This window comes from Lepidochelys kempii, chromosome 3, assembly GCF_965140265.1.
Source record: "Lepidochelys kempii isolate rLepKem1 chromosome 3, rLepKem1.hap2, whole genome shotgun sequence".
Lineage (NCBI taxonomy): Eukaryota > Metazoa > Chordata > Testudines > Cheloniidae > Lepidochelys > Lepidochelys kempii.
Window position 1 is genome coordinate 170,392,077 of NC_133258.1, and position 23,659 is coordinate 170,415,735.

The following is a 23,659-nucleotide window of genomic DNA, read 5'->3' on the forward strand; positions in this document are numbered from 1 at the left end:
TTTATGTTGTGGCTCTGACCCTTGGCAGTCAACATTTAAGTGAAAGAGGTTTTTGTTTTGTTTTCTGCACATCCAAAAAAATTCCACTTGATAGCTCCTCCTAAGGCCATGAGCATGTTATGTTGATTCTTTCCTGTATAAAAGCTAGGCAGGATGTGGCTGGGTCAATACTTGGATATGGAACATCTAGGGAACATTAGGTTCCAATCTTGGTGGAATCTTCCCTGTGAGTTGGTATTGATTCAGTGGACCCCATGTAGCTTTTGGGAAGGGTGGATAAAAATCGATGAGGGGGGGAGGGGGATTTTTTTCTAATTTAAATCAGATTTTTGTTATTTAAATTTATACTAAGTTTTTCTTTTTAAAAATAAACCTATTTAAAATTAAATCTGATTTGAATGCAAACTATGGGAGGCCTAAACTCACTATAATCTCTCAAAATTTCAAATAAAAAATAAATATGATGAGTCCATGAGCCTCTATTAAAACCTTTACATTACAGGCTGCTTTTCTATATAAAGAAAGAATCAGGGGAAAGGAATCTAACTTTTCAGGTCAAACTTTATAAATAATTAAGGGCCTGAGTGTGTGGGAGACCCAGGGACTGTGCTGATGAGCGCAAGAGACTGGCAGTCATCACAGGATTTGGGATCTAGCCTCTTCCTCCAGGAGACACTTAGATCATATTAAAGAAGTTCTGTATTAAAATCACAAATGAGTTTGATTCCCCACAGTTTAAATTCCAGGGTATTACTAATTAAGAGAAAAAGAAAAGGAGTACTTGTGGCACCTTAGAGACTAACCAATTTATTAGAGCATAAGCTTTCGTGAGCTACAGCTCACTTCATCAGATGCATATCGTGGAAACTGCAGCAGACTTTATATATACACAGAGAATATGAAACAATACCTCCTCTCACCCCACTGTCCTGCTGGTAATAGCTTATCTAAAGTGATCATCAGGTGGGCCATTTCCAGCACATACTGTTTCTCTCCCTCTATGTGTGAAACTTGCAAGCTGCTAATTGTGTTAGTACATTTTAAGACAGAGTCTATTCTCAAAGCAATACTCTGGGTGCTGTTTCTGTTGTTACAGAGACTCCCCGCCCTTTTGTTGTATTAACAATTGTGATTAAAATAGAGATAGAGGATGTATGTGGATGGATGCTTGGTGTGGATAATAACTGAATGATCAGGGAGGTGCCAGCCTAAGAATCCAGTGTCCATCGGCTGAAGAAGGCATCAAGTGGAAATAACCAGAGGACCCCTGGAGGGCAGACTGGAATCCACCCAACAGCCTCAAGAAAAGCCCCAAAAAACAAGATAACATCTAGCAGCACTGAGCCGTCAGGAATGTGCTACCTGCTGATTGATTCAGCAACAGCAGGATGAAACAATTCCCACAGACTGGCATAGGAAGAAACTCCTATAAAAATGGACTCTAAAAAGCGAGAACTTTGAGGTCTGATTCTGCAAACCAACTTCCAGAAGCATCAGATGAGCATCTGACAAGGCCCTGCTCCCTCCTCATGTCCAGGCCACCTGGCCAGTGGCTTGGCATGAGCAACTCTAAGGCTGGTAACTATGATAACAACCTTGCAGAACGTGTGTGTGTGTGTATGAATGTGTAAATAAATATGAGATTGAATGGAATGTTATAGCTATAACTAACTGCTTACTATGATTCTTTCTGTATTCACAATAAATATGGTATTTTGCCTTTTTCCCGTTAATAAGATCCTGCTGGTTTTTATTTTATTGGTATAACAACACCATCATGTATCTCATCAAGATCATCCGCTAAACCCGCCTAGGTGGTCACATACTCCTATTTTATAGCTTCTCCCTATCTGAGCTCTGATTGGCTCACTTCTTAATGCAAAGTGTCACACCACTGAACTGGTGGAAGTCACTAACTAAGCACCTGGAACCAGAGTTTGCTGAAGTGCTAAACCAGCTATTGACAGCAGCAGTCTCGTCTGCAGGCACAGAAGGAATATTTTCTTCATTTGGACTAATTCATTCAAAGTTGGGAAATCAATTGGGAGTTGAAAAAGCAGGAAACGTATCTTTCTCTTCCAGTCTATGAATAAAAACGAGGAGGAAGGGGATGAGGTCTTTCCTGTTCAGGCAGTTACACTGTGGAAATTTGGCCTGAATTGGCACCCCTACAGAATGTACCAAGGGCTCTTTCATTACTACAATGGGGAAAAGAACTCTCTGCCTCCCATTTTCCATAACTTCCCATTCTTGTTCTGACAGCACCCATTGGGAACATGTCCCCTGCAGAACTGACCTCCTAGCTCCTCTAAACATTACACTACTAGGACGTGAGTGACTGCCCTGTATGTCACAATTAGATGAGGAGTGTCAGGGTTCCCTCCTCACTCTGAACTCTGGGGCACAGATGTGGGGACCCGCATGGAAGACCCCCTAAGCTTATATTCCACCAGCTTAGGTTAAAACTTCCCCAAGGCACAAATTCCTTTCCTTGTCCTTGGATGGTATTGCTGCCACGACCAAGTGATTTAAACAAATATTCAGGGAGGGGCCACTTGGAGCCCTATTTCCCCCCCCCCCCAAATATTCCTCCAAGCCCCTTCACCCACTTTCCTGGGGCTTGAGAATAATATTCCAACCAATTGTCTTTAATAAAAGTACAGACCAGACCCTTTATGTTTAGGATACTAAAATCAATCAGGTTCTTAAAAGAAGAACTTTATTATAAAGAAAAAAGTAAAAGAAGCACCTCTGTAAAATCAGGATGGAAGGTAATTTTACAGGGTAATAAAAAGATTTAAAACAAAGAGGATTCCCCTCTACGCACAACTTCAAAGTTACAAAAATGAATAAACCTCCCTCTTAGCATAGGGAAAATTTACAAGCTAAAACAAAAGATAATCTAATGCATTTTCTTGCTATTACTTACAGTTTCTGTAATTTTAGATGTATCATTTCAGTAGGAGCTGGGTTACCTGCTTAGTCTTTCTCTTTGTCCCGAGAGGGAATAAAACAAAGATCACAAACAAAACCTTCCCCCTCCCTTCCCCCCCGCAGATTGGAAAGTATCTTCTTTCCCCATTGGTCCTTCTGGTCAGGTGCCAACTAAGTTAATTGAACTGATTAACCCTTTACAAGTAAGTGATTCTGTACCTCTGGCCAGAAGGGAATTGATGTTACTGCATACATAAAGGCTGTTACCCTTCCCTTTATATTTATGACAGGGAGATAGACTGGCTTTTGACTTTACCTAAAGGCAGCATCTTAATTCTTATTCTTCAACTTCACTGCCATTGTGTCAGCCAGTTGGGTTGACTCCATGGCTGCCTTAGGACATTACAGGATGCAACTTAGGCTCCAGGGAGCCTTTCAGTGTCATTTATATGATCCCATTTTCCCTGCATGATGATCCTGTTTGGTGAAGTCCTAGGATAGGGTCAATTATAGTTGGCCAAGAAATGCTGAAGTAGTAGGGCTGTCAAGCGACTAAAAAAATTAATCGCGATTAATCGCACTGTTAAACAATAATAGAATACCATTTATTTAAATATTTTTGGATATTTTCCACTTTTTCAAATATATTGATTTCAATTACAACACAGAATACAAAGTGTACAATCTCACTTTATATTTATATTTATTTTTATTATAAATATTTGCACTGTAAAAATAAAAGAAATGGGATTTTTAATTCACTTAATACAAGTACTATAGTGCAATCTCTTTATCATGAAAGTTGAACTTACAAATGTAGAATTTTGCACAAAAAAACCTGCATTCAAAAATAAAACAGTGTCATACTTTAGAGCCTACAAGTTCACTCAGTCCCACTTTTTGTTCAGCCAATTGCTCAGACAAACACATTTGTTTAAATGTGCAGGAGACAATGCTGCCCGCTTCTTGTTTACAATGTCACCTGAAAGTGAGAACAGGCATTCGCATGGCACTGTTGTAGCCGGTGTTGCAAGATATTTATGTGCCAGATGCGCTAAAGATTCGTATGTCTCTTCATGCTTCAATCACCATTCCAGAGGACATGTGTCTATGCTGATGACAGGTTCTGCTCAATAACAATCCAAAACAGTGCAGACCAACACATGTTCATTTTCATCATCTGAGTCAGATGCCACCAGCAGAAGGCAGATTTTCTTTTTTGGTGGTTTGGGTTCTGTACTTTCTGCATTGGAGTGTTTCTCTTTTAAGACTTCTGAAAGCATGCTCCACTCCTCATCCCTCTCAGATTCTGGAAGGCACTTCAGATTCTTAAACCTTGGGTCGAGGGCTATAGCTCTCTTTAGAAATCTCACATTGGTATATTGTTTGCATTTTGTCAAAACTGTAGTGAAAGTGTTCTTAAAACGAACAACATGCTGGGTCATCATCTGAGACTGCTATAACATGAAATATATGGCAGAATGCTGGTAAAACAGAGCAGGGGATGTACAATTCTCCCCCAAGGAGTTCAGTCACAAATTTAATTAACACATTTTTTAATGAGCATCATCAGCATGGAAGTATGTCCTCTGGAATGGTGACCAAAACATGAAGGGACATATGAATGTTTGGCATATCTGGCATGTAAATATCTTACAATGCCAGCTACAAAAGTGCCGTGTGAATGCCTGCTCTCACTTTCAGGGGATTTTGTAAATAAGAAGCAGGCAGCATTATCGCCCATAAATGTAAACAAACTTGTTTGTCTTAGCAATTGGCTGAACAAGAAGTAGGACTGAGCAGACATGTAGGCTCTAAAGTTTGACATTGTGTTGTTTTTGAGTGTAGTTATGTAACAAAAAAAAATCTACATTTCTAAATTGCACTTTCACGATGAAGAGATTGTGCTACAGTACTTGTATGAGGTGAATTGAATAATACAGTATCTATTGTTTATTATTTTTGCAGTGCAAGTATTTGTAATAAAAATAATATAAAGTGAGCACTGTATAGTGTGTATTCTGTGTTGTATTTGAAATCAGTATATTTGAAAATGTAGAAAAACATCCAAAAACATGGAATAAATTTCAATTGGTATTCTATTGTTTAACGGTGCGATTAAAACTGTGATGAATCACGATTAATTTTTTTAGTTAATTGTGTGAGTTAACTGTAATTAATCGACAGCCCTATGAAGTAGATAGTACATATCCAGAAGCTAGGAGTGCTACTTCTCTGAAGACAATGAGAAACTCCAAGATTGTGAAAGCCGGGAAGCTTGTGGTGCTCACTTTGGAGCACAAGCGACAGAAACAGCTTTTTAGCTGGACAGGGAATCAGTGGTACTCCATCTTGAAAAACAGGAATCACTTTATTACAGAATTGAACTGCAGAGCTACAAAATAATTGCTGCATACTGTGCTGCTCTGGTTGTTTCATCAGATCTTATGTTATTGATGCAAGCATGGGTGAACTAAAATCAGGATATCATGCGTTCTAGCTTTGACACTCCTTCCAATCAATAGGATAGCTTCAATCATTCCATTTTACCTGCCCCTTCCCACCTCCCCCCATACATCCACACATTTCCTAGCTATTGAGAAGAAGGCTCCATTCTTCTCTTTGTCCCTCTTCCATTCCCCCATTTCCCGGTTATTGATAGGAAGGATATGGTTCTTCTCTATGACCATTCTCTCCTCCCCTTCATAGAATAATTCCAGTAGCCTTGTTCCATCCAGTCCCATCCTATCCCACATGTGTCACTGGGGACAGGTAGTTGGTGCTCCTGAGGCCAGGCAGAGTAAGAAGAACGTGATGATCAGACCTACGGCCTATATGAGGACTCAGCAGGGCTACATATTAGCTCTGCAGCCTCAGATTGAGTAACTTTGCCTTAAATGATTCATTGTTTGTTACTTGTATGCTCATTAATAAATAGCATCAGTTAAGAAAACTGAGATTTAGCAACTAGCCCTTAATATGGCCTAATTATCTTTGACATATAATATGAAATTAAAACCAACTAAGATGCATACACCTGGAAGAATGAGGACACAGCATATTCTGTATTCACTTTTCTTAAAATACTCTGGATATTTCCTTATGCCAAACACCCTGCTTCTTTTTAATAGAGGAGGAGACAGGGTGGAAGAGGATGAATAAAGCATATACATTTTAAAACTGTCTCACTCTATGTTCACCTGACAGACTATATATTATAGTCCATTGTTTAAATCATATGTAAGTTTAAAAAGTTTAAATACATATTTACAACACAGACTTTATGTTGATATCATTAGGCAAACCAGCATCTACTCTGTATGTTTCCAATCAAGATTTTTAGCAGGTTTTTCCCCTTCCTCATTTCAGTTTTAAAACAACCGACCATTAAAAATTGAGAAAATATTTTTAAAACAAACATAAAATAATGCTCCCTCAAAATTTCACAAAATCTGAGAAATTCAGAGAAAATGCTGAACTCTCATTTTTATTCAGTGGTTAGCTATTCTAGCACAGATGGTATGTAAAATCTTCTATTGTGTCAATGACCCCTGCTTGTGCCTAAACACAATGAAAATTTAGTTCTCATCAAAAACGCTAAATCTCTAGGTATTTATCAGTTTTCAAATAAGACCCTCAGCATTATTTTTAATGTGGTTCTTTGTGAAATGAAAATCAGTCCTCTGTAGCTCTTTTTCTAAACCAATCACTTTGTTTAATTTTCTGTTCTGAATTATAATTACCTAGCAGAATAACCTATTTTACATATAGACTGGTTTAGACTGCTTTGGAAATGCCTTTTTTAAAGTCACTAACAAGACTAGCGTGATGTACTCAAAGTAATCATATTCTGAATTGTCACAAAGCATCCTTCAGTTGTGAATTCTTCTTTTTTTTTAAACTGATAATTGTCTTTTCGTTAGAATATTCTCCAAGAAATTAGCTGTAATCTCAAAAAAAGAATTAACTGGAGTGGCTTTATCATCTATTAAACTTCTGAATAAAACATACACAGTCAACAGGACACATGAAGAAAACACGACAAGACAATATGTGATTAAAGTCCGTCAACATCCATTTGTGCCTAAATTGTTCCTAAAATCTTATTTCCACATAAAAGCAGCATTAAACTAGAAAAATGTCAAGTATAAAATAGCAAATATTGCAGAATCAGGGCCTGAATCTGTGAAGTGGTTGGGAATTCTCGACTTACTGTGTTCTCAAAACTTTCCTGTCAACATCTTTCAGTTCTGCATTCTGTCAGTGATAGTATATCTGAACAGGCTAGACTATGTCATACATGATCACAGCCCCACATTAGGGGTAGTAACAAGGTAACAAGGTACTAACCCAAAATGCTTCTGGAGCTCCCAGGGGTTCTGTTATTGTGCCTAAAGAAAGTACAGAGTGCACTCGCTCTGCAGTTGTCTTCTGACCACTGCTGCTGGGGATGGGGAAACACTAGCTCTTCACCATCCCTTCCTACCCACTTTGTAGAAGTTTGCAGCACCTAGTCCTGAGTAGATCTTGCCAATGCCCATTATGGCCAGCCTATGTGAGGAAGTAAGGGGACATGTCAGATCCCGGCACCCTCTCGTTCTCTGGTGCACCCGCACACAGGGCTAGCTACAATCTGTCCCAGTCTGAATGTACCTTTGTATGAATGTCTCATCGGACAAGTCAGTTATAGCAGAGGCATTCATGTCCCTATATTTAAATTGATGTATGTAGTTCCATTACCTAGTCACAGTGCTCTATATATAAAGGAGTTTAGAATGTAGCTATAAAATGGTGTTTGAGGCTAAAACACGACAAACTGGATCTCAGCCTGGCAAGGAGCTCCTCTTCTTTTTTATTAAATGTTGGAAACAAATGTGTTTGGTGTTCTGAAGTTCTGTGAAGGTAGGAAACTAAACACTAGTGGTTTCAAACGTATTTTCTGGGCTCCGGAGATTCAAATACAGCTCAAGTTTTTTTAACTGAAATTTTGCAGAGATCTATTTTATAACGTGAACAAATGCCCTCTGGTAATTGTTGATAGGTGGTGTTTAGAAAAGCAGCTATTTTTGTTTTACCTTGCTTAGGAAAGCATAAGTTATACATACTTACTAACTGGGGGTTACATTCTACACATTCAACCATGATTTTAGTATGTGAAAAAGGGTGGGGGTGGGCATCTCTTCCTGGGAAAATAGTTCTGAGAATGAGCATGCACAACGGCCAATTGGCACAATAGGTTGTAAAGGCTCTGTGATAGGGTACATTCCAAACAGGACTGGGAGAGGCAGGATTAAGGAGAGACAGAAAGCTCAATTAGTCAGTTCTGTGGCACCTGGACGGGAGACAGGTAATTGAGCATTAGACCTAGCTGGAGAACCAGACTGGGTCATTCATATAGAGGAGGGACTGCAGGGCACTAGGAAGTGGAGTCATATATGAGAAGGTGTGAGTTTCTGCTCTGTGAGAAAAAGCTTATGCTGTGGGACTGTCCCTAAATGAAGAGGACAGCTGGGGAAATGGAGACTCCTGAAGCTAGCTTGGGAGAAGAGAGACTCCAGGGAAGATACCCCAAGGATCAGTGGTTTAAGAGAAATTGGTCCTCCAGAGAGAAAGCCCTAGGAGGAAAGGGAGTGAGAAGAGATGTACAGAGTCGGGGAGAGGGGGAAAGAGTCTGTGGATGACTGCGTCTGGGACACGTGGAAGAGTTTTCATTCCTTCAAGATGGAATTCTGTTACCTTAGGAGGGGTCGGACTCTTAGTGTGACCTTAGTGGAGGGCCAAGTCACTGCACAGACCACTGAAGCCTGGAGGAGGAGGGTAAGACAGAGGGGCTGCAATGCTGAGTCTTGCCATGAGGAGGTGCTCCAGGATGGTGAGTCTATGACAGGCTCCAAATGACCTGCAATGGAAAGGCTTAGGAAGTCCCAAAAAGATTTTGCACAGCTCTCATTTCAGTGTCATAACAGGATCAGTTTATAGATGGGTCCACAAATCAAAAACTTTCAGGACCCTAAATATCCATTTGCCGTGTGACACAGGGGAACAAAGAGGAGACTCGATAAGTTTATGGAGGAGATGGTATGATGGGATAACACGATTCTGGCAATTAACTGATCTTTAACTATTCATGGTAAATAGGCCCAATGGCCTGGGATGGGATGTTAGATGGGGTGGGATCTGAGTTACTACAGAGAATTCTTTCCTGGGTATCTGGCTGGTGAATCTTGCCCACATGCTCAGGGTTTCAGCTGATCGCCATATTTGGGGTCGGGAAGGAATTTTCCTCCGGGGCAGAATTGGAAGAGGCCCTGGGGGTTTTTCGCCTTCCTCTGTAGCATGGGGCACGGGTTACTTGTTGGAGGATTCTCTGCACCTTTAAGTCTTTAAACCATGATCTGAGAACTTCAATAGCTCAGACATAGGTGAGAAGTTTATTGCAGGAGTGGGTGGTCAGATTCTGTGGCCTGCAATGTGCAGGAGGTCAGACTAGATGATCATAATGGCCCCTTTTGACCTTAATATCTATGAGTCTATGAGGAGGACTTTAAATCACCAAAAGCATCAGAAGGGGAGACTGAGGCTGCTGCTGTCTGCTCCACAGCAGCCTGTGGAAGTCCTGGAACAATTCTTCTCCCTTGAGGAGTGGGATGTACCAGGTAGGAGGAGAGCAAGGTCACAAAATACATTGCTGTGCGAAATGTTTTCAGTAATAACTTCTGCTCTGTACTTCTACTCCCTCATTCCTAGAAATAGCCCCATGGAGGGCAGCCTCACTGCAAACCAGAAGCCCCATTCCCTGCTAATCTCTGGGATCGGCAGGATTTGGAATTCTTATACTGCATGCCTCTCCCTAAGAGAGGACCCTTACGTGACTCTCCCTGAGTTTCCTAGGCCCTCTATCTCCCTCCCAGAAGTGAGAGGATATGATATGGCTTTAACTTAAGGGAACCTGACTCCAGGGGATTGATAGAATATAGATGTTTTTACTACTGGGTCACATATTGACCCAAATGGTCATGACCAAAACTCATAATCATCTGATGGCTGTTCAGAGGACCACGTGAAAGGTTTGTTGCTCTCAGTTCTTTTTCTTGTGAATGGGTACTCACATCTGAACATGTACACAAAACTGGTGTCAGTTGGCACTAGTAGACACCACTCTTACTAACAGTCTCCATAAATTCAGAGGACTGTATAGGCTGTGGACTGAACTACTCTATCATTCTTAGTGGTATTACCTACAGAAGGGGGTCAAGGCTGATTGGTAGGACTGTTTGGGGGAAGCTTGCCCAGCTTCTGTCCATACTTTACTTGCTCTGCAGATAACAATTCACTTGCCGGGATGACCAGTCTGGTACCTTCTCCAAAAAATAAATTATTTTTTTTTAATTGAAAAATAGCCTGGGAAAAATCGTAATGAAGCGTTGTGGTTTCCAATGAAAACAGAATGCATCTCTTTGTTGTACTGTAGAATTACTTTATACAGGACAAATGTAACCATCATAGTTTTTTCTACTGATGTGTGACAGTGGGTCTCTCTCTTACAATATTGATTCTAAACTGATGGTTTTATAAAAAGTTTACAGATGCCTACATCAGGATGGGCACATTTTAAAATGAAACATAATAAATATATAAGGAATGTGCAGGTAAAGAATTGGGAGGGGAATAGCAAGGTTCTGACACAAATGAGTGGGCACTGAAATTAATTGCAATTATTGTATGTGTTAATTTATTTTTAAAAAGCATTAAATACTCTGGTAGTTAGCTATCTTGTTCATCTTCTTTTTAAGAGAGAGCCCCCAGAATATAATGAAATATCCCAGGAGATAAACTACCTCCCTCCCTGATTAATCTAGATATCCAAAGACTAGGGGCCTGATCCAAACCCAGTTAAAGTCCATGAGAGTCTTTCCACTTACTTCAGTTGGCCTTTCAATTAGACCTTAGGAGTGCTGTGCAAAGTGATGCACTTAACAACGTATGGTTGTAGAGAGTGAAATAATTAAGCATATACTTTATAAATATCATCATATGCACCTTAATTTACCTGTTGGTGGGTTCTCAGTAGTTGCCCAGGGGAAGACACAAATGGAAATGCTCTGAGAAAGACACAAACTGCAGCAAACAGGCTCTCTCCCATACCAGAGACAGAGCTAACTGGGCTGAAAGGAATTTACTAAACTTCTAAGAAAAGATTAGGTGTAGGTAAGGGGAACTATATATACAGACCTCTGTTGTTTTTACCCTTTGCTCTGTGTGCTATGTACCTTTTGGATGGATGAATAATGATTTGTTTAGAAGTTTGTTTACTCAGTTTGCTGGTCACAGGTCCCCAGAGGAAAAGGGCTTATATAGGCCCCAAAACACAGTTGGGCCTGTTGTTAATAGTTGTAAAACAGGGAATTGCCACCCAAAGATCCAGTCCAACAGAGACTGGATCATAGGAAGAAACACTTGTCACCTGAGGGGTGCACTTAAGACACTGGAAAGAGTTTAAAGCTTGTCCTAAAACTGTGTCAATGGGTTTACTCCTGCGGTCCTTCCTCAGCTAACTGAAATGGGAACTTTTTTCTGCAAAAGGACTGCAAGACTCATCCATAAAAGTCCAGTAGAATTTCAGAAAATCCTAGAAGCTAATGAAAAGGTAATTTATAATAGGTATTAAAAATAATTAAGCCTTTTTTAAACTTTACTGATGGAATTTAAAGGTTGAGGCAATTGATTCACTGTGAAATCCAGGAGGAAAAAAAAGTTGTGCCAAATGCCAGTCATGTGATATACCTTAACTTTCACATGCCAATCTTGAGGACTTTTGCAGTCATCTGATCTTTTGCATTATGAAAATGGGGGGTGAGGGAGGGATGTTGTGCTCCCCTTTAGCTTCCCTGGTGCATGCCGGATACTGATGATCCAACCAGTGGACCACATACGGTGATGAATCTTTGTCACATGCCACTCGAGGCACATTGTGCATACACTAAGAAGATGAAAAGATTCTTATTTCTGAATTATTTAAATAACATCTCCATTTATTGTTGAAATATAGTCACCAGCTCAGTGCTGTGAGAAAAATATAATACTTTGTCCCTCATACCAAAGAAATTAATGGGAGTTTTTGTTACACTGTATTTTTTTATGTGTTTTTTCTTTTTAAGAGGAGGAAGAACACTGATAAAAGGCCAATAGTTTTTATTAATGAACATACTAGAGACTAAAAACACAGCAGATACCTACATTCAAAAAAATACTGGATTTCATGGGAAAACTTTAGCGCTGAGCTCTTTTGAAAATCTGGCTCTAAATGTAAATAACGTTAAATTGTAACTATACCAGTGAAAGCAAGTAAATTCAAAGGTAAGCAAGCAGAAAGGCAGTAAACCCAGATAACAGCTGTGCTGGGGTCTGATCCTGGAAATACATAAGTAACAAATACTCATGTGTTTGCAGGACTGGGCTCTCAGAGTCAGCTTCTCAACTGGTGTAAACTGTCACAAGCTTACTGAAGTCAACGTGCCTATGATGATCTACACTAGCTGCAAATAAACTCACATTCTTCCAGCTCCTGATGTTTTTAGTACTGAAGTGCATAATTATGACAGCCACTCTATGTAAGAGCTATGCCACCTCAGCTAGTGTGTCCTATAAGTATGGTGGCAACCGGAGGAAGAACATGCACCCATTTGCAATGTGTTCAATGTTAAACTATTAACATCTGTGAAGCAATAATATATGAATAAAGTTATATCTCAGATGAACCAAGTTACATCATTGGCTAGATAGTAAAGATTCCTGCAAGAGCAGCATAGGCATTGTTGAAGCACAACCCTGATTCCCTATCCCGTAGGCCAGTTCTTTGCAATTCCATATGGCATCACAAATAGTTCTCAACCTACCATTGATACTGCTTTTTTCCAATTATTTACAGAGCACTCTTCAGTATTTTTTTTCCTTCTCTTCCCCAAGTACTGGCCACATTGTATGTTATTAGTATCTAGGGCTCACTCCTGCAAATACTTATACATGTGACAAGGTTACCCTGGTGAGTAATGTTATATAAATGCATTTTTGTGGAAGGGGTATTAAGTTTTGTTTAAAAGTTAAGTATAAAACATGTAACGCTTAGCTGTAAATAAAAACTCATTTAGGTAAGTGCAATAACTTTACAGTTGACCTGCACACTATCAAGAATTATTGTGAGTAAAGTCAATAGTGCTTAGGTGTGTCAGCACATATTTTTCTATCTGTTAGGTATCTACATAAGTTTATATAAAAATCACCCAAGGTATCTACTCTTTGGGCATATCTGAAATAATTAGGGACAATTTAAAGGCGAGCTTTTAAACCGCCAGAAACTTTCACATATATCAAGCTTAATTATAGATCTTTTCATTTTTACCCATGGTATTTGTATCTAAACAGGAGTCAACTCCCTCTCAGTCCATCTCCATCCCCATTTGATCCTGCAGTGAAGTCTTTGGCCCAGTTACAGTGAACTTGGAGCTGCACACATATATCGAAGTCAATGGAAACCATGAACATACTTCCAAGGAATGAATTTGACTATTAGCACAGAATATATCACATACCAATTAATTCTATGGCAACAGACTGATTTCATAATGACAAGATGACTTAACTATAGAGAAAAGCAGGATAGGCTGAACTGTGGAGGATGAAAACTTCTGCTGGCACACAAATATCCCCCATCAGCAAAGAGGAACAGATTTTTTTTTTTTTTGTATACGTCAAACTCCCTCAGATGAGTAATTCTTACTTAGTCTGTGCATTTGAGTCCGTTCTCCCACTTGTTTAAATCAGAAATAACTGACATCCATGGAGTTACACCAGTTCAACACTGGTGTGAGATCAGAATCAAAGATTCTCATATTTATAAGACCTGCAGGATTGAACCCGAAAGCCACAATATTAATTTTGTATATCTTTGTTTATTTCACAACCTTAATGTTTTTAAATGTGTTTTGGCTAAAATCAAATGTAATGTATGGCATCAATTTAAATATCTGTTGGGACACTATATAATACACTTGTAAGGGAACAGAATCATTTCTCTAACAGACCTTCTCCATCTCTAATGTCTATGAGTCTATGTATAGAATCTGGTCCTGCCAGGATGTAGGGCTGTAAAGTTACTCACATACTTAAGAACGGGCAGAAGCGGGGCATTTGTGTACGGTATATATTGGAGGACTGGGTCCTTGTAAGTATATTTATGGAATATATATTGCATTTAATTTTTTAAAACAATCAAAAATGGGCAAAATAAATCTATTTCTTAAAATTTAGGGTTTTAGTTTGCTTTTCTCCACTTAGGAGGACCAATCCTACACCCTTTCCTCACTTGAGTAATCCTTACTCATAAAAGAGTCCCACAGACTTAAAAGGGATTATTCTTATGGGTTATGATTATTGGTGGGCAAAAGGGGTGCAGGATCCATTTTACTCCAGTGTAACCGAGATTAGAATCTGTCCCCCTCTGTCTAGAGGAAGAATAGCTACAAGGTTCCCCTTGTTACTTAGGAGGTTTCCACTATAATAAATAAATATTGAAATTCAGAGCCGCCTAGTTTACAGATGAGGGAATTGTTAATTACAATGTCAGCTCATGGGTAAGGAGGTTTTTTATGCGGGAGTTAGCACAGGGCCTAGGACAAGGAGGTTCCGATCCAAACCCTACCAGGGCAGGGCATTACCCTCCCGGGGGAGTTTCAGGGCTGGCTGTGTGGAAGGTGGAGTATCAGGGTGCTCAATAATTGATAGTCATTAACTGTCAGGATGAGCGGCAGGACACACGGGACTGGACACACCGGACTGGACAGTGGGAAAATAAGTGACTCGTCCTACCCGGAGGGTTCCCTCACTGAGTCTGCTGTGTACCTGCTGTGCTCCTCCACGCTGCGGTTCTCCGCCGCCCGCCACTCGGGCAGGGTGCTGGCGCACAGCACCACCATGGACACGATGACGAAGAGGATGGAGACCGTGGCCAGGATCTGGGCGGCCACGGACGAGGTGGGCTCCTCGAAAGTCCGCCTCATCCTCTCCAGCCACTTCCTGCCCTCGGCGGCGGGCGGGGGCTCGGCCGGGGGCCGCGTGTCCTCGCCGCCGTCGCCGGGCTCGTCGGCCGAGTAGAAGGTGTAGGTGTCGGACATGCGGTCGTCCAGGCGGCGCTGGCAGCAGTAGTCCAGGTGCGAGCACTCGAGCCCCCAGTAGATCATCTCGTTGTAGAAGGAGAGCTCGCACATGTGCGGCGCGAAGCGCAGGTGGCCGTGCCGCACGTAGAGCAGGATGAAGCCGAAGGCCTCCGAGTGGCGGTCGAAGAAGAACTCGTTGCGCTCCCGGTCGTAGTCGTCGCACACCTCCAGCACGTCCTGCTCCGAGAGGCAGCCGTGCAGCCGGCTCACCCGCCGCAGCGGGAAGTCCTTCAGCACCTCGCGGGAGAAGGAGTAGCGGGTGCCCCCCACGTTCAACACCACCGAGCGGCCCCGGCCAAAGTTCATGGCTTGCGCGGGGCTGGGGGTTGGGAGAGCAGGAGGCGGCTGCTGGCCTCGGCTCGGGGCCCCCGGCTGATGCCCCCCGCGGGCGGGGAGAGGAGGGTCCCCGCGCCCCTCCTGCGCTTCGGCTCCCCGGGGCTGGGCGCGGCCAGAGGCGCGTGCGCCCCCTCGGAGCCAGCGGCTGCCCGCGCCCCGGGGCGGCGGGAGACCCAGGCAAGCCGCGGCGCTGGGAGCTGCCGCTTCAGTGGGGCGCGGAGGAAGAGCCCGGGAGCCCGCTGGGCGCGGCTGCGGGCGTCGGGGCTCCCTGTGCCCGGGTGGTGGTGGTGCTGCTGCTGCTGCGGGCGGCCCGCGGAGGCGGCGCCGAGGGCATGGTGCAGCCGCGGGGCCAGGGAGGAAGGGAAAGCCCCGCCAAGTTGGAGAGCCCCGCTCCGCTGCCTCCTCCGCTCTCCCCGCTGCCGCCGCCCGCTGTCTGCTGAGAGGCGAGCTGGAGACAGAGAGGCTCCGCGGAGCCAGGGAAGTGGCGGCGGGGAGGGGACACGCCTCCTCCTGCCTCCCTGGCACAGCGAGGGAGTGGAGCTGCCTCTCGCCTCTGCCTCCGTCCCCCGCCGCCAGGGGTTGGCGGCAGCTCTGGGGGGGGCTTCACCCAGCGGCTGCTTTCCTTCTCCTTCCCTTTGCCGCCCTCTGGGCCAGCCCCGCCCCGCCCCGCTCGGCTCCCCGGACTGAGGCCTCCCAGGGAATCACTGGTCATTTACTCGCCAGCCCCGCTGGGATTCCCCCCGGCTCCTGCCTGCGAAAGGGCTGCGCTTCGGTGGGCTAAAAGCTCCATTTCACGGGCGCATTAATATTTCACACGAGCAGAACTTGCACTCGGCCCGAATAGCTTTCATCCCATTTTCGCCTTCTTCCTGAGGCAGCGGAGCAGGGTGGAAAACAGAAGTGGGTGGCTTTAGGGGGAGCCCGTGACTTTTGCAAAGCTGATGACTTGGGCTCCGTCGGACTCTGCACCGCAGCCTGCGGAGAGCGGGAGGTTGTAAACTCAGACCAAGAACACGTTTGTTTGCTGGCAGCTTTCTTCGTACAAAGACGTTGGAGAAGTTGCCTGCAAAGAGCCGGCGGTATCCAACAAAGTGACTGAAAGTCCCTGGCCCAGAAACGTTTGATCACCACCTTACCCACTGCTTGTTTAACCCAGCTGGGAACCAGCGCTCTTTGTTTTCATCGTAGCTTTACATTCATATTAGGGATGATGAGCCTGCTGTTAAAAGCTCGCTGGGATGGGAATTAGGTGGGCAGAGCGCGCTCACACCTACACAGCGTTGAGGTTATGGGGTAGGGGAAAACACCAATCTTTTGGATTCATTTTTTTCTGAATTCTGACATGTTTGTTCTTTTTAAGGTGCCCGATGCACTTCAGGGTTAGGAGCTTACATTCCTCCCCCTCCTTATCTTCTGTCTGTCCTCTTACAGGCCCACCACACGCATAACGTAGGAAACTGTGCAAGAGCGTCAGTTCTTTCTGGCTGTTCTATTTATAGCCACTTCAGTAGAGTATTTATGCGCTGATTTTATTTATCTTCATTTTTCTTCCTTGTTGTTTCTTATACCAGTACAGAATGTTTGTTTTTACTAAGACATGCCTTACTTAGTTGCCCAGCGTTCAGCATGAGTTTGTCCTTGTGAACAGAATTTTAACACATTGTTACAGCACGATGATGATGAGCCTGTCCGAGTTTCTTGGTTTGGGATTTAATGGTTGGGGGAGGTCGTTATTTTTCCTCTCCCTTGATTTTTTTCTAAGTGAGGCACATAGTCATCAGCATCTGAAGCAGCTTGGAATAAGCTCATCCAAAGTATAACTCTATCCGTCTCCTTCAGTTTACACCAGGTATTACCGAATTTGGCTCCTTCTGCCCAAGAGGAAGGGCAAGTGAGTATCTCTCTTCAGAACTGATGCCAAACCTGGGCAGAAGCCAGTACTTCTAAAGGGAACAGCAAGGACAAAATACACCATTGTTTTACTATTGCATCTTTTTACTGCTGCTGCTAACCCATAAAAATAAATACATTTAAATTGTTTTGTTACTGTTTACCTTGACAGCTGATGTTTGTAGGACACCTATAAAGGTTAAAAAAAGAAGTGAATAGTCCTACAGTTTAGTAACAAAATATTTCAAAGACAGTGAGAACATGAAATAAATGCTCTTGATTTTAATCAGTTTCTGTCATCTTTCTGCAATATGATAGGCGACAGATTAGATCAAATGTGCACATTACTACTGGGAAGAATTATGTAATATCTTGTATTCAGTTGTGACACTGATTAAGTTTCCCAGACCTGAAGAAGAGCTTTGTGTAAGCTCAAAAGCTTGTCTCTCACCAACAGAAGTTGTACCAATAAAAGATATTACCTCACCCACCTTGTTTCTGTAAGGTAAGTCACTTTTATGCTTGATTGCACTATGTCCACTAGAGGTCATAGTAAAAGCCATTTTTCGCCGTTAATTTAGGGAGCGAAAAAAAAAGTAGTCAAGCATACAAATCAATGTATTGTCCCACAATAAATTGATTTTCTAGATTTCTTCAGGGATAACAAACGCTAGTTTATATTTTCATGTATCTGGAAAGATTTTTACTATCAAGTGCTGACTTTAGTTAAAGGTTTCTTGCTTGCAGTTTATTTGATAAGTAATAATCACTGTACTAACCTTTTATCTATTATCAGCAGGAGGAGGAAAAAACAAACAAACAAACACTGATCCAGAAGTTACCTACTCCAGGACAGGCCCAACAAAGAAAGTAACAGAACGGCACTAGCTGTCACCTTCAGCCCCCAACTAAAACCTCTCCAGCACATCAAGGATTTACAACCTATCCTGAAGGACAATCCCTTACTCACAGATCCTGGGAGACAGGCCAGTCCCCGCTTACAGACACCCCCCAACCTGAAGCAAATACTCATGAGCAACCAAACAAAAACACTAACCCAGGAACCTGTCCTTGCAACAAAGCCCGTTGCCAACTGTGTCCACATATCTATTCAAGGGACACCATCACAGGGCCTAATCATATGAGCCATGCTATCAGAGGCTCGTTCACCTGCACATCTACCAATGTGATATATGCCATCATGTGCCAGCAACGCCCCTCTGCCATGTACATTGGCCAAACCACAGTCTCTACGCAAAAGAATAAATGGACACAAATCAGACGTCAAGAATTATAACATTCAAAAACCAGTCGGAGAACACTTCAATCTCTTTGGTCACTCGATTTCAGACCTAAAAGTCACAATTCTCCAACAACAAAAAACCTTCAAAAACAGACGCAGAGAAACTGCTGAATTGGAATTAATTTGCAAACAGGACACCATTAAATTAAGCTTGAATAAAGACTGGGAGTGGATGGGTTATTACACAAAGTAAAAACTATTTCCCCATGCTAATTTTTTCCCTACTGTTACTCACACCTTGTCAACGATTTGAAATGGGCCATCCTGATTATGACTAAAAAAGGGTTTTTTTCCCTCCTGCTGATAATAGCCCACCTTAATTGATTAGTCTCCTTACAGTTCGTACGGCAACAACCATTTTTTCATTATCTGTGTATATATCTTCCTACTGTATTTTCCACTGCATGCGTCTGATGAAGTGGGTTTTAGCCCACAAAAGCTTATGCTCAAATAAATTGGTTAGTCTCTAAGGTGCCACAAGTACTCCTTTTCTTTGTACTAACCTTCTTCACCTTTGCTTTAAGGTACATGCCTCTGTATTTCACACTTTCAGGAGCAATTGCTCAAGGCCTGGTTAAAAAATAGTTTCAAAAGCTGCAAATGACAGTAGTTAGCACATTCATGTTGATAATGACTTACCCAGTCATTTCTAACTTTGTAATTTTAAATGCTGCTTCAATACATTGTCTTACCCCTTTAGCACCTTATCTGCTAATTCATAGAGCAGTATATAAATAATATGCCTTTAAGACATGAGTACAGAGGAATGGCTAGGAATGTGAAGTCTAGAGAATATATCATAGAAAACGTGGTTCTATAACAAGATGTATTGTGGGAGCAGAAGGATGATTAGAGATTGGGAATACAAGAATCAAACTTCACTTTCCTCAGTGGATCACTTGATGACATGAGATGATATTTTAAAATAAATTAGTTTTTTTTAATATGACACCTAATACAGAATTCTCCATAAGGACAATATTGCTGCATATTAGAAAGCAAACTAATCTGAAAACTGCAATTTCTTTAATCTGCAAAAGGGCCCAAAATGTATTTTTCACTTTCCATAAATTATTTTAAATAGTTTAGTTCTTTTCAACAGAATGTACATTTGATTCTGCTAGCCAGTATCATCAACAAATGTACAGTTGTAAATTAATTAGCTGTCTTAACTGGAGCAGCAGGTAATGCAATAATTCAAGTCTGTAACCAAATAGATAGAAGCTGTAACTGTCCAGTAAGTGATCTGATTTTTGGAATTTTGGAGCCAGATAAATCTGTAGTAACTTCCATCAATTTCACTGTAGTAAATCTAGAGTAGTTTGACTGATTTCAGTGGAGTTACTCTGGATTTACAACAGATCAGAATCTGGTGCTGGGAGTCCAGACTTTTCCTCACTGCCATCACTGGCAAAACTTCCAGAGATTTCAGTGAGAGCATCCCCTTCGGTTATATCTCATGAGTGACAACTTCATGAGATTTGAAAAGAAGGAGATTAGAACTTGGAAGATATAAGAAATTCGTTAGTTTCAGGAAAGTCAGCAGAGAGTCTGAGAACTGTGAGGCTGTAAGTGAGATATCCAGGAAAATAAGAGGAGCAAGAGATTTAATTTAAAAAAAAAAACAAAGTCCAACACAGAATTGTGCATTGTGTAGTTCCAGCTGTGCTAGTTTGAAGGACGGTACTAATTCAAGTAAGCAAGCAAGCCAGACAATGTAAGTGGGTCAGCATAAAAATTGGTAAATGGTACTGATCCTTTTCATCATAGGTACAGTATAGGTTTAAAATGAATCTTCAGTGCTACTGACTAAGGATATTGGTCTAAAAAACATAATGAAAAAAACCTGTTCAATCAGGCAGTTGAATTTCTCACTTATTCAGCAAACCATATTTAGCTCTGGAAATATTCAATATGATGTTAAATCATGGAATTACCTTAATTTCCTGAGGGTATGCACTTGTAGCATTCACTTCCCAGGAGCTTTGAATAGGCATTTTGTAAGGTTTTATAACAGCACCTCCTTTCACAGTTCTTGTTGTACTAATACATCATGAAGGTATTTAATATATTTGAAATCTTTTCTACAAACTTCCAAATCATGTTGGCTTTGTGCTGGGGCCACTGTTCTGTTTTGACTGTAATGCTATGTTTGTTCAATAAAAGGATTCCCAATTCATTTATGTGATCATATGGATCTAGTTACAGTGGTTGCCACTAAAAAGTTCCTTACACATAATTTTGTGTTGGATCCTGCACCTGTTGAAGTCAATGGGCATATCACTATTGATATAAAGGAGTGCAGGATTAGCCTAACATGAGGTGACTTCTGCCAATACTATTTATTTGTATTACTGCAGGACTGGGAGCTGTAGTCATGGATTGGATCCGATTGTGCTACCACTATATAAACCCGAACACAAAGACAGTCCCTGCCCCAGAGAGCTTGCAATGAGTAAGATGACACATTGGAAAAGAACCCAGTTCCTTACTTTTTGGTATTAAGGTTATTGCATATATTGCTTGGCCATGTTTATCTTAATTATGCCGAGAAGCAGTAAATGAAGAATAGATTGAATATTTCTAGAGATTCAGTTTGCACTGGGCAGCGACTAATAGACTAAAATATCTTCCTCTGTCACCTGGTTGTCCCCAAAACACTGCTGGTGGATTTTGCAATGTATTACCAGGGCTGCTCAGAACTTTTAAACTATACCAAATGAGCACACAAAATGGAGTGCCAGAATTGCCATTGCCCCATCTGCCATTGTGCATGCAGGGGAAAATGCCAATGAACAAACCAACAGCTTAAGCTTCCTATAATTTCCCTTGTTCCTAGTTGTAATAAACTGTGCAGTCAAATGGCTGAAAACAGTGGGACTTTGCCAACAACCTCGCCAACAAGCTGGAAACAAAATCCAACCAGGATTCAGCAGACAGGACACCAGAATTCCACATCTCCCTGCTCTTGTTTATAAAGAAGTCCTTCCCAGAAACAGTGACTGAGGAACAGCTCCTCAATGGAGAGTTGCCAAATTACAGCAGATTAGGATCTGTCCCTAAATGTACAGTAAATGGTTTAACTTGCCTATCCAATTAATAGCTGTGTCTTTCAATTGCAGCAGTCAGAACATGACAGGTATAATAGGGCACACAGACCAAGAAGGGGTTAATGAGAGCCTATGGGCCCAATCAGACCCACCCTGATAAACCTGTGTTAGGTGTCAAGTCTGGAAGGAGGAGTTAAACAAGTAAGAGTTCAGCTCACTAGTGGTTGACTGATAGAGGACTTCTTGAGCTAGTCCTGTAAAAGAAGGGCTCACTAGGGTCAGAGTTCCTTGGAGCTGGTAGGTCTGGTATGGGACCTTTTGTTCCCCATAACTAACGTTTCCCTTTTTGGGGACGTGTAGAAGAGTCAGTCTGGGAAGAGATGGTGAGATAGGCCCAGCTGCAGACAATGGTAGGAAGAAGCTCAGGGATACAGAAGAGTCTGCACAAACATACTTTATCTGCTCCATACAGAGTTCCTGGCCTGGAACCCAGGGTAGAGGTTGAGCCTAGGTTCACCTATTGGCTTCCCCAGGGTGGTGGGGTGAAGACCCCAGAGCCAAGAGTTGGAAAGCCTCCAAAGTCTGAAGTTGGGCTAAAGGTTTGGCATGATGCTGCCAGGCTATTGGTCTGTTGGACTTGGTTTTCAGCAGAAGAGGCAGGACTAAAAGTAACCTGGTTGGAGGGTTGAGTCACAGAAAGAGGCGGACCATCGCAAGGCCAGACTGGGGAGCTAAAGGAAAAGAGGGGTGTGTGCCTCTGGTGAGTAGACTTACACAGTAGGTCACTAATTTCAAGCTCCAAATCAAATTTATCTCTGACCCATATAAGCCAGATGTCTTCTTGCTTGTCTGTGCAAATTGTTGACATCTTCAATGTTGAAGCTAAGGTTAAAGGAAACCCTGTGGATGGGATATAGAAAAGGTCATTTCAAGGTCCCTACTCCAATTTCAGGCTCAGTCTACCTTAAAACCTCCAGAGCTCAGGGGGTGTGAAAAATCTACACCCCTGAGTGCAGCGGCTGTGCAAACCTAACCCCCGGTACAGATGCGCTAGGTGGATGGAATAATGCTTCTGTTGAACTGCTACCATCACTTGGCATTCCTACAATGGAAATGTAGGAAATGCTGGAAAAACCCCTTCTGTTGCTGTAGTTTTCATCTGCGCTGCCAGGTTACAATAACATATCTACAGCACTATAGATATGCCACTGGAGCACCCATAGCGTAGACGTGGCCTCTGTTCGGGTTGCTGTTGCACGTTAATAAATCCAGTGTTACCTCTTCTACTGGTAAAAGGTTAAGAGCTACAGTAATAGCACAGAATGTCTGCTTTCAAAAGGGCTGCTTCTTCTTTGTGGAAAGTGTCTCTGCTTTTGTATATTCCACTAACATACAAGCTAATAGTGCTATTTTTTAAATACTACAGGTCTCAAGCTCTCCTTACTGACCTAACATTGCTCTTCAGAAAGTTATCAGATGATCAGTACAATTTTCCCCCAGTAGATTGTGAATATGACTTTTTTTTTTTTTTAGAAGCTATTTCATCTTGAGAGATTGGTGCTGCTGGGTAGACTTCAACAAAACGGAGAAGAGTCATCTTATACTTTCAGTGCCCTGTCTTCTTGTTAACATCCATATCTTTAATTCATTAAAGTACATCCATAGCTTTCTTTGCCCTTTTGTCTAACATTTTCTGATAGTTAAACTGGTTTCTTTTCCAGAAGGAAAAAATAATCTGAGATCTTTAGAGTTAAGAACCAGAAGGAAACTTATTAGGTCTGTTTAACAAGTGCCTGTTTTGATGGATGAAACAGTAAAACAATTAGAAAAAATGGCAGTGTAAACTTTCAACAGAAAGGAAAAAAAAAATCTTAACCAGTTTTTCCACATACAGGCTCCCTGAAGAATATCTCTTCTGGGCAAAATTGGCAGCT

At 42.0% G+C, this 23,659-nt stretch overlaps 1 protein-coding gene across 2 annotated transcripts in view; it reads right to left on the reverse strand.

The window, feature by feature from the left end:
• KCNG3 (potassium voltage-gated channel modifier subfamily G member 3) overlaps positions 1 to 16,060 on the reverse strand; it is a 31,836-nt gene extending 15,776 nt beyond the window's left edge. Inside the window, exon 1 of one of the 2 annotated variants that reach the window (XM_073339053.1) lies at positions 14,833 to 16,060. In XM_073339053.1, the coding sequence (XP_073195154.1) occupies positions 14,833 to 15,452 (620 nt within the window). In that variant the 5' untranslated portion in view covers positions 15,453 to 16,060. Of the gene's footprint in view, positions 1 to 14,799 lie in introns of both variants that reach the window. The other variant, XM_073339054.1, reaches the window with a different exon arrangement.
• Positions 16,061 to 23,659: the final 7,599 nt, after the last annotated feature.